The sequence below is a fragment of the Oncorhynchus tshawytscha genome, linkage group LG19 (genome assembly GCF_018296145.1).
Source record: "Oncorhynchus tshawytscha isolate Ot180627B linkage group LG19, Otsh_v2.0, whole genome shotgun sequence".
In the NCBI taxonomy this organism is placed as follows: Eukaryota; Metazoa; Chordata; class Actinopteri; order Salmoniformes; family Salmonidae; genus Oncorhynchus; species Oncorhynchus tshawytscha.
Genome location: NC_056447.1, coordinates 39,208,322 through 39,220,637, shown reverse-complemented (window position 1 = coordinate 39,220,637; position 12,316 = coordinate 39,208,322). Strand labels below are relative to the sequence as shown.

The 12,316-nt window shown below is 42.8% G+C and overlaps 1 protein-coding gene and 1 pseudogene across 1 annotated transcript; one reads left to right on the top strand and one right to left on the bottom strand.

Annotated features, from left to right (window-relative positions):
- Nucleotides 1–688: 688 nt before the first annotated feature.
- Nucleotides 689–3,170, bottom strand: LOC112219001 (annotated as a pseudogene).
- A 1,959-nt stretch (nucleotides 3,171–5,129) lies between these two features.
- LOC112218748 (cytochrome b-c1 complex subunit Rieske, mitochondrial) lies at nucleotides 5,130–8,443 on the top strand. Its single transcript, XM_024379829.2, has 2 exons — nucleotides 5,130–5,371; nucleotides 7,732–8,443. The coding sequence occupies exons 1-2, from the start codon at nucleotides 5,206–5,208 to the stop codon at nucleotides 8,340–8,342; spliced, it is 777 nt and encodes a 258-aa protein (XP_024235597.1). The 5' UTR covers nucleotides 5,130–5,205; the 3' UTR covers nucleotides 8,343–8,443.
- Nucleotides 8,444–12,316: the final 3,873 nt, after the last annotated feature.

Here is a 12,316-nt window from a genome sequence, read left to right as displayed (position 1 = left end):
CACCTGTTGTATTTGATGCATGTAACAAATACAATTGTATTTGTTGTCTAGTGGTAGCTTTACAAATTACCCACATAAACCCCAAGAAATTTGGCTTCTCTCCCTGAAGACACTTAAAATGAAATCCACATTGTTCCTTGTAAGGATGATCCATTTTCCTCTGAGCTGTAAGATTCTATCTCAGTTGTTTTTGAAGAACGCCTCCTTAAATCAAATTACATTTTATTGGTCACATACACATGGTTAGCAGATGCTAATGCAAGTGTAGCGAAATGCTTGTGCTTCTAGTTCCGACAGTGCAGTAATATCTAACAATTCCCCAACAACTACCTAATACACACAAATCAAAAGGGATGGAATAAGAATATGTATATAAATATATGGATGAGCGATGGCCAAGCGGCATAGGCAAGATGCAATAGATGGTATAAGATACAGTATAAACATATGAGATGAGTAATGTAAGATATGTAAACATTATTAAAGTGGCATTGTTTAAAGTGACTAGTGAGTCTCTATGTAGGCAGCAGCCACTGAGTTAATGATTGCTGTTTAGCAGTCTGATGGCCTTGAGACAGAAGCTGTTTTTCAGTCTCATGCTCCCAGCTTTGATACACCTGAAATGACCACACCTTCTGGATGGTAGCTGGGTGAACAGGCAGTGGCTCGGGTGGTTGTTGTCCTTGATGATCTTTTTGGCCTTCCCGTGACATCGGGTGCTGTAGGTGTCCTGGACGGCAGGTAGTTTGCCCCCGGTGATGCGTTGTGCAGACCGCATCACCCTCCGGAGAGCCTTGCGGTTGACCTCTAAGACCTCGGTGAACCGGTCCTTCATCTGCAGGTGGAAACTGCTATACCACTCCAGCAGTCTCCTCCTCTCAGTCCTCTCTTCCTGGCTCATCCCCTTCTCCTTCTCCAGGAGGCCTGGCAGCTCCTTATAGTCCTTGAGAAAGATGAAGAGGGCTCCTGCAGCTTTGAGGAGACGCAGTGGGGAGCTGTGTGCAGCAGAGCACCCACCTGGAGTCACAATGTCCTCTACCACGGGCACCGAACTATAGGCACAGCCTCGTAGATGCGGTAGCACTCCATGTAGATTTCCACCGGGCAGAGGGTGAGCTCGCTTTGGGCCAGGGCTGTCTGGTACCGTCTCAGACTCTTTGCTGTCTCCTGAGGAAGCCACCTGATGCAGGAGAGGAGGAGGAATTACTGTAAGGAATAGTGAGCAGAGGGTTAATTTAATGTATTACACATTTAAATGAGAAGTCAATAGAGTACTAACGATCAATGGAAAGTGTTTTTTCTGTAATAGGGGATTAATGAGCAATTGGTCAGAGACGTAGGAGAAATGTGTCTATACAGTGAGCCTGAAATAGGATACTTGTTATTTGGCCATTGGCCCAGTTTTATTGCAAGGAATTGTAATTGGTCAACCACAGGCTAGGGCTAGGTTATAAACTACATCCTGTCACTTTGTTCACTGGAGAGAACCACTGAGGACAGGGGACCATGACAATCTACCGTATACCTCTCAGCATAACATCTATGATTTATCCTCTTTGAATAAACCTATTTTCATACACCTGATTTGCTTTGTAGTCTGTTTAATTAAAGAACAACAACTGCTAACACAAAGATCAAAAGAGTTGAACTTCTATTTGAGAATGTCAGAGTTGGTATTTTATTGGTAAACAAGGCCTAATAACAAGAGTATTTCCAGTGAAGTGAGCCAGGATGCAGAAATTGGACTGAAAACCATTACCGTGAATTGAAACAGACGGTGCGCGACAGCGACATACTTCTCGCAGGCAGTAATGATGCACTATTTGTCCAGTCCTGTTTTTTTTCTAGTTCCCCATTAGTGTTTCCCTGGAGGAGTTCTTGTAGACGGTTCCCAAAAAGTTACAGAGGAAGGGCCTGGTGGAGTTCACCATCTGGGAGTTTGCCGTGACTACAGGAAACTGCCTGTATCTGAAAAGAGAGAGACATAGAAATCCACAGTCAAATAACGCTTTTTTTTCTGGTACAATGGATAGGTATGGTGTACTGAAATGGAAACATGAGCTAAATAAAATGTGTATGGTGAGGGTAAAAGACAAACAAGAAGAGAGGAACTCTAAGATCATGAGAAACTAAATCTACTAATACTCTAAAACCTTGTTACATGGCCCCAGATCCCAGAAAAGAAGACATACGTGGCTACTCCAACCGGCCACTGGAAGACATCCTTGTCATTGACCCAGGGGCTTCCATAGACCAGGAAGAGCAGGACCACGAAGACCCCATGCCTCCTCAGGTAGATGCTGATCCATCCCTTTGTGCAGCGCTTGCTGCCTAGCAGTACCACAGCTAAACAGTTTACAGCATCAACCCACATGAGGGTCTGGATGTGCTGCAGCCACCGGGTAGCGCAGGGGATCTTCTGTTGCTCCTGGCCATTCAGCACCAGAACCACACGGTCTGTGTCCAAAGGAACGTGGCCCTGGGCCTGTGTAGAAACACTGGGCCTGTGTAGAAACTATAGACAAAGAAAATAAAAATGGAGAGAAAGAGATAGATAGAGAAAGGGTGGGGGGGCAGAATAACTGACATCAGCAAGATCATATGTATCTTTTATTATGACATAAGTCTAATTTGTGATGCCTTACGTGAAATCTATCTCCCCCTCTCTCCACTATGCTTGTTACAGTATGTTGGTGGGGTTGACGGGCCCTTCGAAAATATGTTCCCAAAGGTAAAGTCCTGAAAGAAGAGAGGAGTTACTTCGGTGTGACAATGTCCATAATAATTTGTGTTTTACACCATCATGTAGCTTAACTGTTACTGTAAGAGGAGATATCAAGCAATACAGGACAACTTGTCACAGAGCATCACTAAAAAGGCATGGCTTACCTATGGCAGCTTTCCCCCAAATTTGAACTTTGTATCTCTTGGGCCTGTTCTTGTCAATGAGCTCCTGGTATATTGTCTGAAAGCCTCCCTCCGTTTGAGAAGAGCAGAGATATCATCAGCCTGCTCAGCCTCCCAAGGGTTCTACTCCTCATCCCCATTGTATGGAGCCACAACACCATCACCTGTAATCACCAAAACAACAGAACAATAACAATATTAGAGCTAGCTAGCTTTTGGCATTCAGTAGCCAATTCACATGACCTGTCCAAAACCATCTCCATGTATTCATGTGTTGTTTTTATAATTTTATATACAGTACCAGTCAAAAGTTTGGACACACCTACCCATTCAATGTTTTTTTTTTTTTTTACTATTTTCTACATTGTAGAATAATAGTGAAGACATCAAAGCTATGAAATAACACTAATTGAATCATGTAGTAAGCAAAAAAAGTGTTAAATTAAAATATATTTTACATTTGAGGTTCTTCAAAGTAGCCACTCCTTGCCTTGACAGCTTTGCACACTCTTAGCATTCTCTCAAACAGCTTCATGAGGTCACATGTAATGGATTTAATTTAACAGGTGTGCCTTGTTAAAAGTTAATTTGTGGAACTTCTTTCCTTCTTAAATGTTCTGAGCCAAACCAGTTGTGTTGTGACAAGGTAGGGGTGGTATACAGAAGATAGCCCTTTTTGGTGAAAGACCAAGTCCATATTATGGCAAGAACAGCTCAAATAAGCAAAGAGAAATGACAGTCAATTGCAGATTTTGCTGCAAGGAGGCAGAGTCATTAAATAATTTATTTTGGGACTGTCCATATGTCGCTCGTTTTTGGTCACAGGTCCAGGAATGGCTTAAGAATTGCAACAGTGAAGAGGTGACTCTGTGATACTGGCCTTCTAGGCAGAGTTGCAAAGAAAAAGCCATATCTCAGACTGGCCAATAAAAATAAAAGATAGGCAAAAGAACACAGACACTGGACAGATGAACTCTGCCTAGAAGGCCAGCATCCCGGAGTCGCTTCTTAACTGTTAATGTTGAGGCTGGTGTTTTGCGGGTACTATTTAATGAAGCTGCCAGTCGAGGACTTGTGAGGCATCTGTCTAGTTTGAGAAACACTCTAATGTACTTGTCTTCTTGCTCAGTTGTGCACCGGCGCCTCGCACTCCTCTTTCTATTCTGGTTAGAGCCAGTTTGCGCCGTTCTGTAAAGGGAGTAGTATAGAGCGTTGTACGAGATCTTGTGTTTCTTGGCAATTTCTCACATGGAATAGCCTTCACATCTCAGAACAAGAATAGACTGCCGAGTTTCAGAAGGAAGGTCTTTGTTTCTGGCCATTTTGAGCCTGTAATCAACCCACAAGTGCTGATGCTCCACATTCTCAACTAGTCTAAAGAAGGCCAGTTTTATTGCTTCTTTAATCACAACAACAGTTTTCAGCTTTCGGTTTTCAGCATAATTGCAAAAGGGTTTTCTAATGATCAATTAGCCTTTTTAAATGATAAACTTGGATGAGCTAACACACCGTGCCATTGGAACACAGGAGTGATGGTTGCTGATAATGGACCTCTGCCTTTGTAGATATTCCATTAAAAAATCTACCCGTTAATAGCTACACTAGTCATTTACAACATTAACAATGTCAACACTGTATTTCTGATCAATTTTATATTATTTTAATGGACAAAAAATAAAATAAAATAAAAACAAAGACCCCAAACATATATCCGCAATATTAAAGCTGATCCACCCCCTAAAAAAAAAAAAAAAAAAAGCATAAATCCTGCCTATTTATACAATTTATCCTCTTAAATGTGATAAACCTAACCACACTGCTAACCTTATGGCTAACCTTAAATAATAAGACCAAAAAAGCACATTTTTGTTTAGAGGATTTGTTACGATATAGACAAAGATGAACTAACTACTGTATCTGCGATATAGCCATACGATACTTTGTGGCTGTAGTATCTAGCTAGTGGAAACGTTTATAAAGCGACTGTTATCAGTTCAAGGACCCAGCTCAAATGCTGGCATAAGAATTGCCGGAGAAAAATTAAAAACTTTTTTTGAATTAATCTACGTGAAGCATCTTTTTATTACGAAATAAGTCACCTATTTTATATTTTGATAATTAATGCGATTATTGAGGCATAATGGTAGCTAAATACTAAATAAATTGCTTACAGTATCCTAAAATATACGTCAGGATTTTACGCAGGCCGATCGACCTGCCAATAAATGGAGGAACTCACGGGTCTTTTCAAAGGTCGGTGTGTCCCCCAACCGAGTTAAATTACTGGTTCGGATAAAGATGCTGTCCTTGGCCGCTCGTTCTGGGGCTTTGTCCCCGTACTTGCAGGCGACCAATGTAGCTGTGAATGGATCCCTCAAAGCACTGCACCCTGGAGCGGTGAAGGGAAATTCACTGCTGAAATCCAGCTCACAGAAGACGCCCGCTATTTCAGCTTGCGTTAGTGGTAAGGTCGCATTCAGAAAACTAGCTTGCTAACTGCTGATCTTGGGTAATGTATATTGTGATTTTTTTTTTTTAACCCGCCTCATTGTCAGTGATTACATTTTTTTTGGGGGGGGGGGCTTGTCTCAACCAGACCTGTTGGTACTTTGCTCCTTGGCTTTAGTTTAGGTTGATATGGTTCGTCTTGTCAACTTCATGTTGTGACCAAGACATGGCGCCCTGAGTGGACTTGTCAACATTCTGTATAAGAAGCTTAACTATTACATATGAATACATACTCCTCGTAAAATCAGCTACAATTCTACATATCAAACGTTGCACTGTCTAAGAGGCAGCAGAGCCGACCGCCTGAGTCTAGGGGTAATAGACTTCCTGTGTAGATTAAGACACCGCGGTGCCGACGGGAGCTAATGGCTCAGAAAATGTACCTCAATTCAGGGATGATGTTTCTCTCAGAAGTATCCCAACTGATACACCGACCAAAAAAAAACTTAACTGTAATTTGTCTTCATGCTATGAAGCAGAAGCCACAGTAGCCATTTTGGAATGGCAGTGTCCGCCAATCCGCTCCTTTTGTTCAACGTGACGTGTCTCCGTAAAGGCTGCTGTGGCTTCTGCAAGGTCCGGAAATTCCGGAGGATGAGGGTCAAGGACCGGAAAATGGTCTGTACTGGCAAGACATAGGAAGAAGAGATCATGATACCGAAAGCAGTGGAGCATCTAGTAAAGAAGGCCATGGTAGGAAGCAAGTGTAATGATGTGTTGAGTGTTTGAGACCACAGGGCCCCACTCACACCCTATTCGACTCACTTTTTTAAATTTTATTTTGTATTTCATCTTTTATTTAACCAGGTAACGTTAAGCTAGTTGAGAACTTGTTCTTACTTACAACTGCGACCTGGCCGAGATAAAGCAAAGCAGTGCGACATGCTGTAGCGAAAGAGGTAGAGGAAATTAGCTTGGTTCATTGGAAATTTTGTGGTAGCCAGGGTCAGCAAGAGATTATAAAAATGGATGTGCTTAATGGGAAGAAGATTAAAAACCATGTCCCTGGTGTTTATGCTAGATTGAGGGGAGTCATCACTGGGCTCCCAATATGTCTGTAGACGATATTAAATAAAATGTCAAGGGAGAGAGCGATTGAGGCCAAAAGGTTGATCAGTAGGCAAGGTCAGGTGTGAAAGCCTATCAGTGCTACAGAGGTTTGAGGTTTTGCCTGGGAAAGTACAGATATAATTCCTTAGTTTCAATGTCAGGATTTATCCCATCCCCATTGCAGTGTTTTAAATGTCAAATAATGGTACATGGAGCTGTTCAATGTAAAGGAAGGAAAAGATGTGCCAAGTGTGGAGGGGACCATGGTTAAGAGGAATGTGGGAGCAATGTGAAGGTTGTGTTCTAATTGTGGGGGGGACGTAGTGCAGCATTTAGTTTACGCCAGGTGCAGAGACAGGCTAGAGAGGCTCAGAGATATAGAGCAAGTCATAATGTATTGTATGCAGAGGCTGTAAAACAGATTGGTGGAACTACACTGGCATGATGAAGCTTCCATAGCTGTTCCTTTAGTAAGTAGACCTAATGTCGGGGCTGGTGTTTCTGCTGGTCCTGGTGTGGTTTGGCGGTTGCGCTCATGAGAAATTGCACTCATGAATGTGCGGTGTCAAAGGGCACTTTGATGATAAAGTTGACATCATAGCTTTTATTGGTAAGGTTATCAATATGACTCCGGTTGTGGAAAGCAGAAATGCCAGGTTGAAGGTTGTGGAGATGGAAAAAGAGATTGGGGCTAACGGATATTACTGTTAGGATTGTTCAACATGTCAACAACCATTAAGGGTGGAGTGTTTCAGCACGATAAAGTGGGAGGATGACAGAAGTTAGTAGGGATTTAGTTTTATTTTCATGTTAATTCAGAATTGGGCAGATCATGATTGATCGTACATTCCAGCACAGTAGGTGGCTGCATGCACTTAAATTGTTTGCCGACTGCCATGATATCCTAGAAGAAAAAGAAGTTGGCTAGCAAGAGGATGAAAATGGCAGTTTCTTGAAACTGTTGTTCAATCCCTTGGTGTAGCAGTTGGGGCAATTTTGAAGTGCACTTCCTTTGTCATCCCTGGATTGGGTAATGTTTTCTGAGCCATATCTCGTGCCGGCTCTGGGGTGTCTTAATCTACATAGGAAGTCTGTGCGACCCTAGTGCAGCTGTAAGCAAGCGGGTCGGCTCTGTTGGCTACACTGTCTGCATGATCTCAAGTCACACAGCTTTGATTGTCATCACTCTTATGTATAAAGAACCTGTCTAATAATGTGAACTATAAGTGTGAACATAATTTTGCATATTATATTTCTCATATGTAGCCCCTGGTGGAATTCGCATGGCCCACACAGACATCAAGGTCCCAGACTTCTCTGACTACCGTCGTCCTGAGTTGCTGGACCCCAAGAAGTCCTCCCAGGAGAGCAGCGAGTCCAGGAAGACCTTCTCCTACCTGGTCACTGGGGCCACAGCTGTGGTAGGTGTCTACACAGCCAAGACGGTGGCCACCCAGTTCATCTCCTCTATGAGCGCCTCAGCCGACGTGCTGGCCATGTCCAAGATTGAGGTGAAGCTGGGAGAGATCCCAGAGGGCAAGAACATGACCTTCAAGTGGAGGGGCAAGCCTCTGTTCATCCGCCACCGAACTGAGAAGGAGATCGCCACCGAGGAAGCTGTGGATATGGCCATGCTACGTGACCCCCAACACGACAAGGACCGCGTAGCCAACCCGAAGTGGATCATCGTGATCGGTGTCTGCACCCACCTGGGCTGTGTGCCCATCGCCAATGCCGGAGACTACGGAGGATACTACTGTCCCTGCCACGGCTCCCACTACGACGCCTCAGGGAGAATTCGGAAAGGACCCGCACCTCTCAACCTAGAGGTGCCCTATTACGAATTCCCAGACGACGACACCGTTGTTGTGGGATAATGTTTGCGCTCCATTACTTCCCTCACTAGTATATTTATTTGTTTTTTCAAATGGGTCTGTCTGAGAACTTAGGTTACTAATAAAGGGGCATTTTAAAATAACCTGAAACATGTTTTTGTGTATTTGTTCAAAGGTAAGATAAAAACCAGTTAACATTGGATCCAGCGCTTTGCTCTCAGGTTACCTACTCTCGGTAGTATGTTAAATCTCTTGCCAAAAATGGTTACTGTCTACATTTTGTCTGCAATGCTCTGAATTTTCCTGAAGAGTTTTAGGGCCTCCAGGATATCTTTGTAGGCTATAGTGTCAGGAATGAGGGTGGTTTGCCTCACTGAACTGGAGGAACATCATTCGAACTGCTGCATATCAACACAAACATTCCCGTTGCCTTTTAATTGTCGAAAATTTACCTTTCAGATTGTAGGCAGCAAACAGCAGTAGTGTTCACATTTGGATTGCTCCATGTCAAGGGGTGGTGATATTACCATCAACACGGGTAAGATGGGTATACACTGGCCTATTGGTATACATCGTTGTGAACGTCAGTTTGTCAACATAAGTTGAATGCATTCTTTATGGCACCGACTCAAAAGGACTGGTGTCAGTTTAAACCAAACTCTGAAGAAGGGTTGGGCCCCTATATTCTTAATGTTTAAACATGCAGAGCACACCAGTCTAGAAACAACTGACTTGATAAGTGGCAGCTTTCAGATGTAGCGTATAAGTGACTTCCAGAAGGACATAATTAAATAGGTATATCTTTTCACAATTCTTAATTTAGGTAGTCCAAACAAAGGACAAACCTCTTGAAATAACAGTAATTTCATGAACCTTTTCTTTCAATCAGTGTCTCCTTCTCATGGGCCATGGAGGTTTTCTTCTTTCAGTGTACAGCCCCACTATTACTAGTGTCTTGTCCTTTGTTTGAAAATCTGCATTTGAGATTGTTCAAAATGGCATACCAGCATAATTTCCTTTGAGAACCCTAAAGAGATGTGCTCTCTGAACTCCCCTCAGAGGCCTTGTCAGTCTACATACTGCACCTCTGGCTGGTGCCCCTTGTTCACATAACCCTGGAGGGCAGCATTCACCTGCTGCTGTAGGGTGGTGTTGCCCATGACCAGGGCAGTCAGCTGGGCCATGTTGGCCAACTGGACATCACCCATGACATCAGAGTTTCTGACAATGCCCCGGGGTCAGTTCCATGATTGGCGGCAGCGGCATGAACTGGTCATCCAGCATCCCAGTAGGCCACTGACAGCACCCCCTTACCGATGATTCGGAAGAGGTAGGGAGATATGTCTGAAATAAAGCATCAGTTAAACAACCGTTTTAAATGTTAGACCACAAGCCATTGTTCTCTACGAAGTTAGTTTGTGCACAATTCTTATGATTATTTTGAAGTGTATGGTCTAAGTGATCTCACCCTTTGACATGGAGCATTATTCAGTTGGTTACTAACAATATTAGTTAGGAATTTTCATTGAGCTGACAAGCGTTCTTTTAATTTTGATAATCCCCAGTGAACTTGAGTTTCAAATTCCTTGGTGTCCACATCGCCAATGAACTATCATGGTTTAAACACACCGAGACCGTAAAGACGGCACGACAACGCCGTTTCCCCTTCAGAAGACTGGAAAGAATTGACATGGGTCCCCAGATCCTCAAAGTTCTACAGCTGTACTGTCAAGAGCATCCTGACTGGTTGCATCACCGCCTGGTATGGCAAATGCTCTGCATCTGACCATAAGGAGCTACAGAGGGTAGTGCATATGGCCCAGTACATCACTGGGGCCAAGCTTCCTGCAATCTAGGAAATATATACTAGGCGGTGCCAGAGGTAGGCCCCAAAAAATAGTCAAGACTCCAGTCACCCAAGTCAGACTATTCTCCACCCCCCTTTATTTTACAGTGCTGCTACACTATTATATCTGCATAGTCACTTTACCCCACCTACATGTACAAATTACCTCGACTAACCTGTACCCCCGCACATTGACTCGGTACCGGTAGCCCCTGAATATAGCGTCATTGTTACTTTTATACATTTTTTAAAATGTATTATTTAGTAACTTTTCTTAAGCCTATTTCCAGGAATGCATTGTTGGTTAAGGGCTTGTAACTAAGCATTTCATGGTAAGGTCTACACCGGTTGTATTTGGCACATGTGACATAACATTTGATTTGAATAGCAATGCCAAGGGGGCCTCCAACCAGTCCTCTTGCAAAGGCTAGACCCCCTGCTGCCACGGTCCCTTCGTAAAATCACAGTGGCCTATATCTGCTGTTTTAGACAACTCAGAGCACATCTTTTCTTCGTTGGGACATTCTGGGGAACAAAGGTCGAGGGTTCAGACCCACATTCTTCAATAATCAAATGGGTATGATGACTTAAACAGAAGTGACATTTGAACAGTAGGAAATATGTGACTACAATAAATAGATAAGCATTGTCAGGGTACTACAGTATAATAGAGATGTAAGTATTCTACTTGTTTCGGTTTAGACATTTTAACATTAATGCTAATTCCTATTTGCTACAGTTCAAGTTACAATGTATCACTTCATGATATGGGCTAATGATGAGGATACAAGTATCATTTGCTCTCTGACATTGCATGTGAGCTACACAGTGATAAGATACAAATACTGCAATATAAACTAATAGTCAAACTACCTTGCTGATGAACTAAAATCCTTATTAAACTGTATGCTTGCTAGATTTATTTTAAGGTTCGATGCCAGTCAAAATTAGTTATTTTTGTTTTTAACAATGTGCATATCTCTCATTGGTTTTAAAGCCTCATTCTTGATTTCTATTGAGCCTTGTCACAGTCGTTTTGCATGGCCCGGTGCCCAAGGTGAGCGGAATTTTAGACTATTCCATTGTTCCTTAATTGAAACCTCCGCTCACCGGGCCATGCAAAACGCACTGGCCCAGTGCTTCATTGGATTGGTTAATTTCATCTAAAGCCACTACAGAGGGCGATGAGTGAAGCGGTCTGAAACGTGTTTATAGTTTTTCATATGGTCTGTTTTTCCAATAATATTTAGTCATTCCCATATTGGGAGTCATGAGTTAATCATTAATTACCACATGAAATTAGCATACATCTCTAATACATTTGATTAAATATTGCTGGTAGAAGTTCTCTTTTTAATTGAATATTATTTACCTTTTTAACTAGGCAAGTCAGTTATGAACAAATTCTTATTTACAATGACGCCCTACCAAAAAGTAAAAGGCCTCCTGCGGGGACAGGGGCCTATAAAAATATTGGACAAAACACAATTCACAACAAGCGAGACAACACTACATAAAGAGAGACCTAAGACAACAGCATGGCAGCAACACATGGCAACACAGCATGGCAGCAGCACAAAACAGGGTACAAACATTATTAGGCACAGACAACAGCACACAGGGCAACAAGGTAGAGAACAATACCTCACGCAAAGCAGCCACAAGTGTCAGTAAGTGTCCATGATTGAGTCTTTGAATGAAGAGATTGAGATAAAACTGTCCAGTTTGTGTGTTTGTTGCAGCTCGTTCCGGTCGTTAGCTGCCTCGAATGGAAAAGACGAGCAACCCAGGGATGGGTGCGCTTTGGGGACCTTTAACAGAATGTGACTGGCAGAACGGGTGTTGTATGTGGAGGATGAGGGCTGCAGTAGATATCTCAGATAGGGGGGAGTGAGGCATAAGGTTTTATAAAAAAATCAACCAGTGGGTCTTGCAATGGGTATACAGAGATGACCAGTTTACAGAAGACTATAGAGTGCAGTGATGTGTCCTATAAGGTGGTGCCAAATCTGATGGCTGAATGGTAAAGAACATCTAGCTGCTTTAGAGCACCCTTACCTGCCGATCTATAAATTACGTCTCTGTTTTATTTTTTTATTTCACCTTTATTTAACCAGGTAGGCTAGTTGAGAACAAGTTCTCATTTGCAACTGCGACCTGGCCAAGAAAG